The sequence below is a fragment of the Sciurus carolinensis genome, chromosome 10, assembly GCF_902686445.1.
Source record: "Sciurus carolinensis chromosome 10, mSciCar1.2, whole genome shotgun sequence".
Lineage (NCBI taxonomy): Eukaryota > Metazoa > Chordata > Mammalia > Rodentia > Sciuridae > Sciurus > Sciurus carolinensis.
In genome coordinates, this window is record NC_062222.1 from 3,179,883 (window position 1) to 3,197,502 (window position 17,620).

Consider the following 17,620-nt stretch of genomic DNA (forward strand, 5'->3'; position numbering starts at 1 on the left):
CTTGAACAAGTCCATAGAGTAGTGCATGTGGTACTTGCTGACAACCTTGGTGGTAGGGTGACCTTGGAAGCTCTGAGGGAGTGAAGAGGTTCGGATCAGCCACTGACACCCAAGGTTGGTGGATTATGGCAGGCAGCCAGACCACGCTGAAATTTGAGAACTGAGTTTGGAGTTTGTTTTTTTGCACAGGGTTTGTCTGTTTTCTTCTCCTTGGAAGTAGGAGGTGCAGTGCAGAGCAGAGAATTACGTCTTAGTACTCGCATTCCAAATCTAAATTATCATCCTAGCAGGTCTATACTCTCTCAGGGCATAATCCCTACTGCATATGTGGCCCTAGGCATGCACTCAGGGTTCCAACAGCAGTTAGGCACAGGTTTAAAATATTCACTCTCAATAATTTCTGTCAGTGTTTAGAAAAGCATTTAGGTCACCCAGGTCAAGAAACAAAGTTGGACAAAACAGTTTGATGGGGAAAGCTACTGGGTTCACTTTGGCAGTTCTTCAGTTATGATACGTGTAGTAGTTCTAGCGTACAGCACTGTCTTTTCCGTCATCTAATTATAACGTGCAAGGACTGATCGCGTGTGCTCTTTGACTACAACCTTGGCACTAATAACCCTAAACAAAGCTGCAGGCGCTAATTACCTCCTTTTCCTAATCTGGGTTCTGATGTGCTTTTGAACTAGCAGTCCTCTGGCACTCTGAGATGGCTCCCCCATCATTGGAGACATTTACTTAAGAATTCAGGAAACCAGATTTTTAAATAGAAGCTTTTTGCAGGAATTTTGATATTTGTAAGTCAGCAACCAATAACAGCAATCCACCCCATTAGCATTGTCTGCATATAAGGAGGTAAATGTAAAAGTGTGCTTTACAGTACTTGTGAGGTGTGTGTGAGTTTTGAAGAAAATACAGAGATGACGAAGAGCATTTTCCCATCTCCTGGTTGTCAGAGTCCATCTGTAGCTAACCAATAATATGGTCCTACATTTTTTTCTAAGTAGGTGGAGGGAATGAAAAATAGCTTTGGGTTTATGTAAGTTGAAAGGAAAGTGCTTCACTGAATCACTGAACACATCTTAAAAAATGGCGCGGCAAAGTGCCTAGGGTGTAACTCAGTGGCAAAGCACTTGCCCAGCATGTGTGAGCCCAGGGTTGCATCCCCAGCACCACAAAAACAAGCAAAAAAAAAAAAAAAAAAAAAAAGGCAGGGGCTATGGGTTTTTCTTTTTATTAAGTAGCCAAACTGTTTCAGCTGATGTCCTTGACAAACAGAATACAATTCCATAAGAATAAAGAAAATTTAGTTCATAGCTTTTCTTCTTTTTTCATAATTCAGTAAAGATTCTTTGCTAGTTTTTCCTTGCTTTTAAAACTGTTTTATGACTTGGGCCACTCACTCTGACTCAGTTTCCTTCTCTTTTCACTGGGGTTATTTACCTACCATCTATCAAGTCATTGTGAGGATTAAATAAGATCACATCTGTGAAATGATTGGAATAGTGTTTGGTAATTATCAGTGATTATTAACTACTGTTTTAAATTGAGCCAGTATGTTTCAGCCACACCAGCAGAGAGAAAATTTCAGCTCTACCTATCGCTCCATGTGACCTTAGGAAAGTTACCCTTTTAGTTTCTCAGTCTCTGTATCTTAAGGCAGAAATAATGTCACTACCCTCCTCCAGCTTTTGTGACAACCAGAGAAGTCAGTGCACTTAGAAGTGCTCAGGAAGACATGGCAGGTGGTGGACCTGTGGCAGGTGTTTCCAACAACAGTCTTATTAGGATGCCCAGGAGTATTGTAAGTGTACGCTTGTTCTATATGGTGGTCAAAAAGGGAAACAAAAATAGGTAATATGTAAGCACAAGAAATGAGGAGACTGCTGAGAGGAACAGATAGGAAAGTAAGTCCTACGGAAGCACCCTGTATGCCCAGAGAGAGGATAGGAAAGAAAAGAAAGTTCCAGAAAACTTTTCCTATTTCTAAAATTCATGTATTTGTTCACACACAGAAACACACACGTAAAATATGATCCTCTACTGGAGCAAGGACTCTGTGAGCTACTGTTTCCTGCTCCATAACTTTAATCCTACTGTGCTTTGTTTGCAAAGCTGATCATCTGTCCTCCCTTCTAGATTGCAAGCTCTTTCAGGGCAAGAAGAACATGGATGTCTTGCTCATCTTGGAACCGTGGTTCCTGGCACGTGGAAAGTACTCAAATATTTAAATTCATTTGAAAATGCAACTTTTCTGACATTTTCCATAAATGTTTCTCCACAAATAATCCTTGAAAGATTGTGTATAACCAATGTGCCTTTATTGAATGTAACAATTTGTTTCTAAATTTTATTTTCGCAGTAATTAAAGTCTCAGCATTTATTTAAATTAAGTGCATCTGTAATTTAATATAATAATTCTTGCCACATCTTTAGGAAAAGACATTTTTTCACACACTTTATATGTCGTTTCTTAACTTCTTTATTCTTTTCAGAGTGTATTATTCTTTTTGTTTGTAAAGCAACATACTTAATGCTTCAGCCAGTGGCTTTTTGCCATGCATTCTTAGTACTTCTTGGAATATTTGGTTTAGGAAGTAGGGTAATTAGTATATAAACATCTTGTAGCAGGACAACTCTAATTAGTGCCTTTGGCCTGGGTACAGTGGTAAACAAAGTAAGATGCACGTCAGCATTCATCCCTGACAGCTTATAAATATCCTGTTATGGCCCTTCAGGGCAGCATGCACAGATACATTAAATCAAGTAGTAGTTTGAGACCATGAGAAAGAGTTTCATCATGTCATCTTAATGGTCTTTGCATGATAAATTAGCTGCCTAGCTTTGAAGGCTTTCATTAGTCTTAATTATCCAGAAATCCTAAACTTGCCATCAAACTGTATCCCTAATAACATTTTACATCTTTAGTGAAACATTGCTTCTTTAATCTGTACCTCAGCCAATTTTCTTTCTTTTTCAGCGGGTGGAGGAGTGGGGTAGAGATTGAACCAAGGGGTACTTAAGCACTAAGCCACACCCCTAGCCCTTCTTATTTTGAGACAGTCTTACTACATTGCTTACAACCTTACTTACTAAGTTGCTGAGGCAGCTTTGAACTTGAGATTCTCCTGCCTCAGCCTCTTGAGTTACTGGATTATAGGCATGTGCCACCTAGCCCAACGAAATAGAAGGAAACTACAAACTTGATAAAAATTATATATACAATGTCAATACTAAAACTTTGAGGAGGTTTTAGACAAAGCATGACAAACTTGCTAATACTGATGTCTCTGATACAGATTGACTAATTCAATAGGAAAAAACAAAAATGAAATACAAATGAACAGAGAGAAATGGTGGAAGGGGAAAAGACAAAATACACAAACAAGACAGTTCTTATTTGGAGATTGTATTTCATGTATATAGCCAAACTGTTAAAGTTGGCAAAGACAAGTGATATAATTTAAAAAGTCAATAATCCTCCCCCTGTGCATTTACCAATAACTACATTTTAAAATGTTCAATAATTACAAAATCTAAAATGCATTTAGACATTAACCTAACAAAAGTCATAACTTTATGGAACAATTTGTAAAATTTTACTAATGGTGATAAGCGAGGACTTGCATAAATGAAAAGCTATAATGTGTATTGGTGGGACACGTAGCAACATAAAGACATCTGTTCTTTTCTTGTGGTGGTGGTGATTGAACACAGGGTCTCACACATGTGAGGCAAGTAAGTGCTCTGCCAGTGAGTCACATCCCTAGCCCCACGATATCAATTCTCAACAAATGTATTTCTAATAGGATATTTTTAAAGAACTCAGTAAATTGGTTCTGATGAAGAAGAAAGTTCCACAAATAGCCAAGTCTATTTCAAAATGTACCAGGAAGAAGAACAATTTTTCAACCAGATTTTAATTAATATTAATAAAGCATTATGAAACTGGCACATAAACAGGAACAGACTAAAGATATAGAAAACTGGGCAAAAGCAGACCCATGGTGGGAAAGAGGAGGATTAGTCAGATCTGTAGCAAAGACATCAGGATTAGCAGGTTTATTTGTCGTGTTTAGTATGTTCTTGGAAAGACTTGTTTACAGATCTTTTTTAATTAGCTTAGATCACATACCATGTGAACTCCAGAGAGAAGAAAGACTTAAAATAGGTAAAACCGTAGAGCTAATAGAAGACAATGTAAGAGAATACCTTTCCCATCTTGACATAGGAAGAACTTCTTAAACTCTACCACAAAAGCACAAACTCTGAGGGATAAATGGTTAGCTTTTCATTGTCAAAACTAAGGATTTCTGTGTAGTGCATTATAGGATAAGGAAATTAACAGTGATAGATTGGAAGAGGATGTCTGCAACATTGAAAGCTGAAAATTGTTAAATATGTAATATAATATAAGAAATGCTTGCCAAACAAAAAGAATAAGAGTGAACGATAAATAAAAGCAAAATTTATTCCTAGACAATTCATGGACTCCCGAGTATCCAAGTGTATGGAGAGAGGTGTTTAACTTTGAGTAATAGAGAAAACTAAAGAAAACAACAGTAACATATCCCTGTATACCCATTTCTCTGGGAAGAAACTTTAAGAAGGTCATCTGGTAAATCAGAACATAGGCGAGGGTTTGGGACATCAAGGACACTCACTCACTGCCCTTGGAAATGCAGACTGGTGCAGCTGGTCTGCAGAGTGAGTGATCTCCTGGACCCTTGGAAAAGTAAATAGGTGGATGACTTGACACCCAGGAGCACCCAGGAGTCCCATTTCTGTGTACATATGCCAAAGAAACACAGTGTGCCGCACTGGTATGTATAGTGCGGTGTGTTCCAGGATGGTAATTGCAGAGTTGTTTCTGGAATGTAGCGTTGAGGACAGCTGAAGTGGCCATCACTAGGGGACATTTGAGTCAGAGGTGGTGGAAGGATGCCACCTGTGGAACCCTTGTGTGGCTTCAGCAGCCCCTGAGCATGCTGTCAGTGTCCTCCAGCCACAGTTCTTGGGAACACACACCTACCTGTTGGTGGAACAAGCTGGTTTATTGATGATGCCTTGGGGGGAGGGAAGGAGTGCACACCCTGGGGAGCCAGGGGGCATCTCGGCAAAGAGGGTATCAGGAGGAGCTCGGAAGAGCTGAGTTTATGTGCCATGACTTGGGGGAGACCTTGCTCTGGGTGGGATATTTGGGGAGTTAGAATAGTTGAATCTTTGGTTATCTTAATTGAATCCTAGGAGGGAAGCACACACTGAGGGAGTGACTGGCAGAGCATAGCAGTCACTCCTTCGAGCTTGCATGGAGAATATGTGTTTTTTTGTGTGGCTGGGACATTTTGCCTAAACCTGGTTATGCCGTGGTCTTGTGTCTATCTTAATCGATTCACGTCACAACAATTATTGGCCTCATCTCAGGCCGATGTTCAGTGAAATTGTTTGCGTCAACAGAACAGCTTATGACAGACAGCATGGAGGCCTTGCTGACCACACCGGGCCAGCTCCCAGACCTGCTGATCTCCTCAGGAACAGCAGCACAAAGAACTTAAGACAGTCATAATAATTAGAAAGGTCTGACAACAAGACCTATAGCAAAATATTATTTATGTAAATTTAGTGCATAAATAAGGCATTGTGTGTATTATCCAATTTATATACACGGTCCTGAACCAAAAACATAGGTTCCCAACTCTAGTGGGGTTGAAGGGAAGGGTTCAGTGGCATATGTTGGGGCTGAAAGGAAATCCTATATGAGAGAGGAGTGCACGTGGACCACTGTAGTAGTGTGCTGCAGATGGAGTGTTAGGTTGATTCAGTTCTCAGCATGTAGGGTCCAGGGCCAGTCCACATGTCAGAAAGTGGTAAGGGAAAGCCCCGCATGGCCTGGGCCCAGCCCTTATCTGCACTTTCTAGCCTTGCCTGTTGGGAGGTGTAGAGCACAATGCCTTCTTTAAACTCTTCCTAAATCTTTCATTTCTCCCAGCAGGAGTGAGCCACTATAGCATGTAAGCATGTTGATGCTTGCTGAAATAAAACATGCCCCCAATGTAAAACAAGAGCATTAATATTTCATGTGGGAACTTGATTTACCTTTAAACATACCCAAAAGCTTTGGAAGTTTAAAAAAAAAAAAAAATCAACCTCACATTAGCTTCAGAGGAAACCTAGTTTATTACAACTTAGATAAAAGATTTCTTCATAAACCTTGAAATTAGTGCCGATGAGCACATTATTATATCATCATTTAACTTCTTAATTACAAAAGAACTTGATTTTTTAGGAGTAAGAGACATCCCTACCTGAACCCTGAGCTTGCCACTGATTCTTTAAAGCTAATGTCCTAGTGTCTCCAGTAAATTTCCCTCAGCTTCTTTAATAAATATTCAGAGGCATGAATTTTTTCAGAAAGAAAGAAAGCTAACTTTTTATTTTTAAACTTTTGTGCCCATCTCGTTTAGAGAGCATACAAGTCTCCATCTCCCGGTTCCCTCATTATGCCTTGCTTGACCCTTTCCAGTGTTTCAACCACATTGGCCCCTTGGCCTCAGAGAGGAAATATCAAAATTAACTGCCAGGCTACAGGCTAGTCATCCTATCTCAGAAGACTGAAACAGTTCAAGGCCAGCCTGGGCAACTTAGCAAGACCCTGTCTCAAAAAATAAAAAGAACCGGAGATATAGTAGAGCACTTTCCTAACACATGCAAAGCCCTGGATTCAATTCTGAGTATTACCAAAAAGAAGAGAGAGAAAAGATAAGCTAAGGTGTCTAGGAAGGTCTACCCCTCTAGTGTTTTGGTGTTAATGGGTGTCTTGATGTTATATTTAAAACGTTCTTTCTTTTCAGTTACATCATTTTATTAGGTAGGAGGGAAAGTATACTATATTAATTTTATGTGGGTTAATCAGCTTTGCATTGCTGTGACCAAAATACCTGACAGGAACAACTTAGAGGAAGAAGAATGAATTTGGTGCTCACAGTTTCAGAGGTTCATTCCACGATGGGCTGACACCATTGCTCTGGGCCCAAGAGAGGCAGAAAGGTGTGGTGAAGGAAAGCTGCTTTGCTCAAAGCGTGCCAGAAGCAGCAGGGTGGCAAGAGGCATAGGCCAGACCCACCCTCCCAGGGCACGCCCCAGTGGCCCACCTCCAGCCACACTCCACCTGCCTACATACAGTTACAACCCAGGCAGCCTATTCATGCTAGGAAGGACTGACGAGGTCACAGCTCTCACCTTCCTGGCATCTCACCTTCACACAGAAGCTTCGATGACCTCATATCCAGCCATGATATCCGTTCTTGTTTAGTCATATCTTAAACTACCTGAATTTTTATTAATATTATAGGGAGCAAATATAGAACTTTTTCTATAAGCATTGAAAACCCTGGTGTTAAGTTTTAAAGATGATTACTCTTTGTTACACGTTCTCCAAAAATCCATGTAGAGTCCCAGGTTTCATTCATTTCTATTAGTAACTGTAACAAATTTTAGTTAAAGAACAGACATTTCTCCATTGTTGAACTATACCTGTAATTGGTGACTTACTCTGGAATTTTGCTTATTAAAACATGTTATAAAATCTCTATTATATAAGACCTCTGCTTTCTTGAGAGAAATTATATTGTTTCCTATAGAACTTATTCGTTCTGACTCCTGGTTTTGAACTGTTAAAAATTTCTGTGTTCCATCTTTAAGTTTAGGTTGCAAATTGTTTGCTTTATGTAGTTCCAATTAAGAAGAAACTGCTTTCAAAATTGGATAGTGTATAAATTATCCAAATTCAAATTATCCCTTAAATCATTGTAAAGAATGTAGCTTACAGCCCCTTTGAAATATATAACATGACTGACAAGTTGTTTATAATAAAGAATACTAGAAAAATAACCCTGCTGCAGGTATGTAGAGTGGTGTTTTATTCCTTGTGCCCTGGATTCTTGTAGATGGACTTCTTACAGCTCCACATGGTTCACTCCAGATTTTGAAACTCCTTTATACTAAAAGATGAGTGAAAGGTACTTGATCCATCTTTGAACTTCTAAGGTCTTCAGTTTTATTCTTTAAGACTAAGTAAAACCTCATTGTGTATATGTACCACATTTTCTTAACCCATCATCTGTTTACAGGTACCTGGACTTATTCCATAACTTGGGTGTGGTGAGTTGTGCTGCTGTAAACATTGACGTGGCTGTATCACTATAGCGTGATGATTTTAGTTCTTCTGGATAAATACTGAGGAATGACATAGCTGGTTCATATGGTGGTTTCATTCCTAGTCTTTTGAGGAATCTCCATACTGCTCTCCAGAGTAATTGTACTAATTTGCAGTTCCACCAGCTATGTATGAGTGTACCTTTTCCTCACATTTTCACCAGCATTTATTATTATTTGTATTCTTGACGATTGCCATTCTGACTGGAGTGAAATGAAATCTCAGTGTAGTTTGGATTTGCATTTCCTTGTTTGCCAGAGGTGTTGAACATTTTTTCATACAATTGTTGGCTATTTTTCTGCTTTTGAAAAATGTCTGTTTAGTACTTTTGCCCATGTTATTGGTTGGTTGTTTTGTTTTTTTGTTTGTTGGTTTGGTTTTTGTTTTGGTGTTTGTGGGGTTTTTATTTGGTGTTAAATTTTTTGAGGTGTGTGTGTGTGTGTGTATAAATACATATATAGGTTATCAGTCCCCTGTTGGAAGAGTAGCTGACAAGGGTTTTCTCCCATTCTACAGAGCCTGCAGTCTCTATTTGTTTCCTTTGCTGTGCAAAAGCTTTTCATTTGATGCCATCCCATTTATTGATACTTGATTTTATTTCTTTAGCTTTAGGTGTCTTGTCAAGGGATCTTGTTGCCTGTACCTAAATGGAGGGAGTATTTTCTTCTACAGTCTAATTACTATATCTTTGATCCACTTTGATTTGACTTTTGTGCAGGATGAGAAATAGGGATCTAGATTCCTTCTATCTTTGGATATCTAGTTTTCACAGCACCATTTGTTTAAAAAGGCTATCTTCTCTGATGTGATGTCATTAGTGTTTTGTGTTTTAAAATAGTTTTCTCCATTCTTGCTATCTAAACTTTTTAACTATCTGGATTTTATATTGCTAATTGGTGTGAACCTGGAATCAAGTGAATTTTTTTCCTCCCCCACCAAGAGTACCAATACCATTTGGGCAAAGATCCTTGTCTCCACTATTAATTTTTAGACCTTTTTAAGCTATATTAGATTCCTACATATTTTCAAAAAAGGCTTTTTTCTGCAACATGTATTTTTAAACTCCTTTGTCAAGTATCAGATGACTATAAGTATGTGGGTTTTTCTCTGTGTTTTCTGATCTGTTTCGTGGTCTTCATGTCTGTATTGATGCCAATACCATAATATAGTTCTGTAGTATAATTTGAGATCCGGTATTATGATGACCTCAGCATCAGTCTTCTTGATTGGGATTGCTTTGGCTATTCCTGGTCTTTCATTCTTCCAGATGAATTTTCGAATTTCTTTTCCATTTCTATGAAGAATGTCATTGGTATTTTGATGGGGATTGTGTTGAAACTGTATAACACTTTTGATAGTATTGCCATTTTGTCAATATTAATTCTACCTATCCAAGGACAAGGGTGGTCTTCATCTTCTGAGGTTTTCATTCTGTCTTCAACGTAAGGGTGAGTACCCTTTGAGGAACTCTTTTCAGGCTAGAGAGGGACAGGTGGCTTTTCCTTCATATGCTGGGACCTGGAAGGGAAGGAGGAGGGAAGCAGGCACATTCTCTCTCCCCACGTGACTGAATGCCATCCTCTGCGGATCTTCAGATCCTTACTTACACTTCATGTGGGACTTCCTGTTACTTCTCCACATAGCTTTCCAAATACACACACACACTTAGTAAATGTCACCCTCTTTTCACTGCTATAAGGATTAATGCTTGTAGCATTAGACAGTCTGCTAAAATCATTAGCATGAAATTTTTCTTTCCAGAGGACTTTTATCAAAAAAGAATGTGAAGTGCTTTAAGGATATAATCCCAAAGGAAAGGGAAAGCAAAGAATTTTGTAGTATGATTTCTTATTTAGTTGTTTTATGGGCCCACTCTGGAACCAAAGTGATTGCCCCCGCTCCAAAATCTCTTTAACCTGCGTGTTGGTAGGTGATGGGTTTTGTATTCATAGGGTTCTTTGTGGGACCTTTGACTTAAAAAGTAATTGTGATTGGCGCTATAGTACAGGGTCACTACTGACATAGTTCCTAATGTTTCCAGTAAGCATTGACCAGAGTGTTTCATTTTTTGAGAAGGGAATTATACATCAATAGAAATATTATTTCACTTAATGAAGTGAGATGAATTCTTATTTGGGGTATTTATGCTAGAATTCTGTATTCTGATTCTTATGTCTTGCACATTTATAGACAAATATAAATCCCACTTCTACAATCAAAGAATTCCCTGAGAATATAGATACTCAAAACCTGCAATTAGTTTACCTTAAAACATTTCAGTATTTTGCAGGAGAAATAGATGTTGTTTTTACTTTGTTCTTTTTAAAGAAGTTTTAGCTAAACTTTAAAGTTTTTTTATTACCTGACGTACTGGGAATATGTGAGTGGTGTTCTTTTTCATTTTAAGTGTCTGTATCTCTACTGTGTATTTTAGGCTGTGCAGGCCACCTGTGTTCTCTTGGGAGTCTTCTCTCCCCTGTTCTCTTTCCCCTCTTTCTCCTCCTACCCTTCAGTGGTACAGTCAACATAATTTTACTTCTCTTCATGAAGATACAGACTATCCAATGCAGAGGATGCCAACCACATATAACTATGTGAATTTAAATTAATTAAAATCAAATAGAATTTAAATTCCTTCTCGTACTAGCCTTTGTGGTTGATGACTGCTCTGTAGAACAGTGTAGATGTAGAACATTTTAGTCCCTGCATAAGTAGCCTTCTGTGGCCCCCGTGGGTCTTTGCCATGACTCTCCTCTTGGCAGCCTACTCAGAAAAGTACTGAGGGGCTAGCTCTCTTCTCATTCCTGGGACCTTCTTGTAGGCTAGAGCTGCTCCCAGGCAGAAGGCTACCTTCAGTGCAGGAACTCATCTCTGTTCCTCCTCCTGCTAGATCCAGGCCCGTTAGTACTTGTTCTCTGATTCCTTCAGTTAGACTTTTTTCCTAAATTTTGTAGTTAATCCTACACAGGAGTGTTTATTCAATGTCTATGTCCCTCCTTATCAGAAATATAATGACCCAGCATTCAAATTTACATTCTTTTAACTAAAGTATTATTTACTTTTATAGAAATTTAATTCTTTAAACCTTAATTTTGAACTAACTCTAATTTGAATTAAATGTTTGATTCTTAAAGCAATATATTTTCTTTTTAAATCCAAATCTAGTTTTTTATAGTCTACTTTTGATTAGTCCTCTCTATGCAGTGAATATGTTTTAAAATATTTCATATTCAACCTTAACTTTAAATATAAATTATGATAATATTTGCTTAAATGTCTAAGGTACTCATATGAATAAATAAGTCCAGGTTTTATCTGAAACAATATAGTGTTGGTTTATTTTCATGTTTTGCTCAGTCAGTGAATGCCTTTAATTTTTGTGAGAATCCCAGTAAACTCTATGTGAGTACAGGAGGGCTTAAACCTGAACCTTCCAGCAAAACTTCTGAAACATGAACTTGTGGGGAGACTTACAGAACTTTAGATTAACACAGTGAGAACAACCCAACTTGAAGCATACAACTGTCATATGCTAATTTTCAGTAAGCCACTGTCAATGCAAATACACCTTACTGTAGTGCTACCAACTTTAAAATAATTTCTCCAGATATTAGTGCACTTAGAAAACATCTGGAAAATTGAAGCAAATTCTTGAAAGTATGATTTCTAGTATACAATATTTTATGTATTTATCCACATAAAATGTTTACCTACAACATAATATTTAGAATTTAAGATTGCAGATAAATTAGTATTACAGATTTTTCCTAAAAATCTCTTGGGTGCTGAATATGATAACAACAAGCTTACTATTAAAGCACCACAGACAAAAGAAGAGCACAGTATTCACTTAGCAACCAATGAGCAAGAGATTGCACATTTAAAACTTTAATAAGACTGAACCCACAGCAGAGCCGTTCTGTGGTGTATAATTACCAGAAAAGTTTATTAGGTCAAAGTAAGAACAGAGATTGATCTTAACATCTAATATGCATTGCGCTTTTTGTTTCTTGATGATAATGTGAAAAAGGACATGAAATAATAGAATTGTATTTTCATTAGAACTAGTTTGATGTCTTTAAAATTTGTTTCAAAAATTAGAAGTGTAGAAATGTTGTTATTTACACAAATAAGGAAAACCTTCCACAGTAGTCCATCTCAGTCACTCCTGAAAAGAGACCACATACAAATCTACATTTTGAAGCTAAGAGGTCTTTAAAACACAAAAGGAGGAAAGTAGACTTAATGGCACTAGAAGCCATGTCGCCTGCGTACTGAAAAATGAGTGTTCTCCCTCAGTCTCCTGAGTTACTTTCCACTGTTTCCTGGGGACGAGAAAGCAGTGCTCAAACCTATGAAGTCCCAAAGCTCAACCAGTAACTTGGACCGACTTCAGGCATCAGCTTGCCTGCTATAGGAAACAGCAGTAGTAGCAAAGAGAAGGCAAGTTTGGATTCAAGAGCTGCAAAAAAAGGTCATTGAAACCTACCTCAGTCATATTTTTCACAGTACTTTTTCTTTGGGATACTTAGTATTGCATTAAGATTGAGCCATTTTTAAGAACATTTTCTATATAAAGAAATAAAGGAGTATATAAGAATTGTGATTGCATTTTAATTACAGATCAGTTATTGTGACTTTTTAATTATTTCATATTTTGAATACTTAATTTTAAATGAATGACCAGCACATGACCTTTAACCTGAAATTTCCTAGTTTGTCATTGCAAAACTGAACAGTTTCTGTTCTCTTGGGCAAGACCAGTGCTTATTAGCAGTTGTAATACAAATAATGATTTCTTATCATCAGAATAATACTCTACTTAATCACCATCTATTCACCAGTTTTCTTTCAGGATACCTCCCATAACATTATTGTTTTTAAAGAGCAAATAGAGAAAATAAGTCAAAGGGAAGTCCAGGAACTTTATTTCTTCCTCATCCTTCCCTTCATTTTCTTGTTAATTCATTCATTCGTCCCCTTGTTTCTAAAGCACGATGTGGTGACAGAGTACACAGACTAAGAAACAACAAGTGCCTGGTGACCTGACACTTGTCAGGATTGTGCCAGTTAGTCAGGTAAAACAAAGAAATGGATATTTCAAACCATTTTGTATTATAAAGTGAAGACTTAATCCAAAATGCTCCCTTTTTTCTGTTAAAATTCGCTGTCTTCAGAATGCAATCTAGATTATATTGAAGCTAATTTATTGATGAAATACCCCAAAACATATAACAAATACAAAGTTCCACAAGGTCAATACTGTGAATTTCAAATTTTTGTTTTTTCTATATAAAATAAAACACTTAAAATTTCCATTAAATATGTCAGATTTGGTTCATAGTTAATACTTATTAGATAAAAGAGTGTCAGTCGTAGATTTTTTTTAAAAATAGCATATGTAAAGAGAGGGATTATGAGTTTATTATGAGCAGATACACAGTGTTTCAAATCTAGATTACAAACTGATAAAAAGTTCAAGTTTAACAAGGTAACTTCCTAGATAAATATCTTAATCCTTTATGCGTAGAGAAACAGCAACACCAAGCCCTGAGAGCAAGCTTGTTTGGAGGTGATCTCTGTGGCCTGGGGTGGCTCTCCCTCCTGCTCTGCTGCCATGGTCCTGCAGCACCTGTCAGCCTAGAGTGCTGCCAAGGCCCGTCGCCAGGGGCCGCCTGCACTAGGCCTCTTTCACAGGCAAGGTAATTGGGCTCTTTGAGTACGAAGTGACCTAATAAAGTTTTCCTGAACATTTCACTCAAAAAGAGAAAAACACCTAATTTCTCTCCACACAAGATCATTATTTCTGAACTTTAAAGAATTTCATGTCACCTGTTGGTTTATCTGCTGTCTGAGGTACAACTGGGTCTGGAGATTGAATGAACAAATGAAGCACAGTGCAGACTGCTCTGTTCCAAAGGTAAGGCCACATTCTCTTGCTCTCTTTCCTCGCCATTCCCTTTAGTACTCAGCACCATGAGGGACACTGTGTCTATGTTCTCCTTTCCTCCTGGACATCTCTTGAAGAGCCTAACGGACGCTGCGTTCAGAACAGCAATTTGTGCATATTTAAGTCACCTTTATAGACCATGCGCTGTCACAGCTGCGAGTACCCAAGGGGCTGGTGCCTGCGGGATGGGGGACGTTTCTTTGAAGAGAAAGCTTGCATTTGCCCTGTCGCAGTTGGGAGTGCTCCTGCGCATGCCACAAGCTTGGCCCTTGGTCTTCCGGGCCCTGGTCTGGAGTGGCTCCTTTCATTGTTTGACTTTGGTTGCGCTGAGAGAGTAAGCCTGTTACTTCACGTAAAAGGAGGATTCCTGCCCCAGCACGTTGCATGTTGACAGTTTAGAGGCTGCTCTTTCGCAGCCTGTGGAACTTGCACAACTTTGTAACCTTTCCAAGGCAAGGTAGCTGTGACAGGGTGTCAGTTACTTTCAAAAAGCAAATAAACCACAGACTTTGAGTTTCAGTAGAATAGTAAAAATCTAGTATCCTCACCTGAGTTTCTCATTCCACGATTTTGAATCATTTTGTGTGTGTGTGTGTGTGTGTGTGTGGTAAATGCTGTACCTTCAAAGTAAAACTTTAAAAAGCATAGTTTAGAGAACCAAGTACCCTGAGAGAATGATTATTTCCCTACAAGGAAAGATCAATGAGTTAACTTCAACCAGATGATCTGGAAAACAAATAAATGGAGGATATATTTGAAAATTTCCCCCTATTTCTTTTTCTTTGCCAAACCAGGAAATACTAGTATAGCTATAATGGGAATGTTCTTCTATTTGAGAAAGTGACTTTAAATGTTTCAAATACTTTGTAGTCCAGTCAAACACTTGCGATAAATTCACCTAAGACTTATAAATTTACGTGACTTTATTCTCTAGATCAGTAACTCACAAATTGAAAATTATGGATATCAGTGTCTTTTGGCTTAGCCATATTGATTCTGTTTTGTTAAGAACAAAACAGTCTGCACATATATTAAGCTTGTATTTGCTGATCTTTCTCAATGGCCAGGTGTCTTCAGCTATGTTTTGTAGAGCAAACATACCTTGCCAAGCAAAGATTGGATGTTTCATTTCTTACTTCCATGTGTGTTCTTAGGACCTCCAGAACTATTGGCAGAGTTAATCCTGAGCCACAAATTATCAAAAAAGAATAAGAATGTACAGAATAGTGTATTAATAATGACAGTATGCACAAATTTAATGAAAGTGTGAGGTCTTATTTCAGCTGATTTAAAAATGAGAAGTATCATATGATTGCTAATGACTTTTCTGAGAAGATATGATGTGGAAGTTGCCAGAGTTGGTGCTGCCTTACTCCATTTCTGCTTAGCATTTTAAAAATTTATTGTCGTTGTATCTTGCTTTTGTTCTTTAATACTTGGGTCAGTATTTCTGGAGATAATATTACATCAGAATAGCATACTACATTTTTTAAACTTGGGTTAATATTTCTGGAGGTAATATTACATCAGAATACCATATTACTTTTTTTTACTCTTTAAGATGAGTAAATAATTCTTTTTTTTTTATTTTTAGTTATAGATGGACTCAATGCCTTTATTTTATTTATTTTTATGTGGTGCTGAGGATCAAACCCAGTGCCTCCCGTGTGCTAGGCAGTCGCTCTACCACTGAGCCACAACCCCAGCCCAGTAAATAATTCTTTAGATCAGTGGTCTCTTAACTTTTTTGATTGCATGTACCTGTGAGTACTTTTTAGCATGTGTCACCAATATATGCTTGTTTATTTATTTATAAATTACATACATGTACATTATACAACATAACTGAAAATGTAAATGGTCAGGGGCTGTAGCTCAGTGTTTGATCATTGCCTAGCATGTATGAGACCCTGGGTTTGATCCCCAAACAGCAGAAACAAAACAACAAGAACAGGAAAAAAATTATATACAAAACAGAAATTTAAAAGGGTGAGATTTTATAAGTTAAAATATCCTGAGTTCGTACCTAGCTGATCATGTTTTTTTTTTCTTATTTTTTTAACTTTTTATTTTGACAATCACAGACTCACACAAAGTTTAAAAAATAGTACATAGAATCCCATAAATCTTTCACCCAGCTTCCCGCAATGATGAATCTTAGAGAACAACATCAAAACCAGATATTGCCATTATATAGTACCAATAAGTAGATAGACTGACGACCCTATCCATATTTTACCTGGACGTGTCTGTGTGTGAAGTGCACATCCACATCCCAGTTGTGGATTCACATAATCACTACTACAGTCAAGACCAAGCCTTCTACCTTGAATTACCACAAAGAAACTCTTTTCTTTACTCCTTTCTATTTGGATACTTCTCTCTTCTCTTTTCCCTGGCAATTGCTAGTTTTTATCCATCTCCATGGTTTTGTCATTTCAAAAATGTCACATAAATTCAATCATGTGGAACATATATAACCTTCTGAGATTGGCTTTCATCACTGATCATGATGTTCTTGAAGTCTTTCCAAGCTGTAAGTATCAGCAGTTATTCTGACTTTATTGCTGAGAAGCATTTCACTGTATGGATGTACTTGTTTTTCTTTGACCATTTACCTGTTGAGGGTTGTTCCAGTTTAGGGCTATTGTGCATTAGGATGCCGTGAACATCAATGTACAATATATATTTTTGTGTGAACGTAAGTTCATTTAATATTTTTAATAAATGCCAAGAGTGTGATTGTTGATTTACATGATATGTTAGATTCCTACTGCTACTATGACAAATCACTATAGGCCCAGCAATTTAAACAACACAGATTTATCCTCTGTGTTCTGTAGGTTAGAAATTCCACTGGAGACACTGGTTTTTTTTTTTGTTTTTTTTTTTTTTTTTTTGGTGCTGGGGATTGAACCCAGGGCTTTGTGCTTGCAAGGCAAGCACTCTACCAACTGAACTATATCCCCAGCCCTGAGACACTGGTTTTGTTGCATTAAAATCCAGGTGTTGGCAAGACTATTACTTTCTGCAGGCCTTAGGGGAAAATGTGCTTCCTGTCCTTTTCCAGTTCCTGCTAATATTCTTTGACTGGTGGTCCATCCCTTCCTTGGCTTCAAAGCCAGCCATGTTGTATCTTCCTATCTCTGGGCCTTCCTTCCTGGGTCAGTCAGCTTTTCATCACTGTAACCGAAATATCTGACATGAACACCTTGGAGGAGGAAAAGTTTATTTGGGGCTCATGGTTTCAGAGGTTGAGTCCATAGTGAACTGACCATTGCTCTGGGCCAGAGGTGAGGCAGAACATCATGGCAGAAGAAAGCTGCTCAACTCCTGACAGCCAGGAAGTAGAGAGCAAACAAGGTGCCAGGGACAGAAATAGAACCCTGAAGGTGTGCTCTCAGTGCCACACTCTGCCTGCATACAGTTACCATCCAGGAAGGCCAGTAAGATTATTA

At 37.9% G+C, this 17,620-nt stretch overlaps 1 protein-coding gene across 3 annotated transcripts in view; it reads left to right on the forward strand.

Annotated features, from left to right (window-relative positions):
- Nucleotides 1-17,620, forward strand: part of Spata5 (spermatogenesis associated 5) — a 264,268-nt gene that overhangs the window by 148,771 nt on the left and 97,877 nt on the right. The window contains exon 16 of one of the 3 annotated variants that reach the window (XM_047566459.1): nt 2,137-2,253. The exons of the other annotated variants lie outside the window; for them this stretch is intronic. Coding sequence (XP_047422415.1) covers nt 2,137-2,238 — 102 coding nt within the window. The 3' untranslated portion in view covers nt 2,239-2,253. Of the gene's footprint in view, nt 1-2,136; nt 2,254-17,620 lie in introns of those variants that run through there. 3 annotated transcript variants of the gene reach the window in all.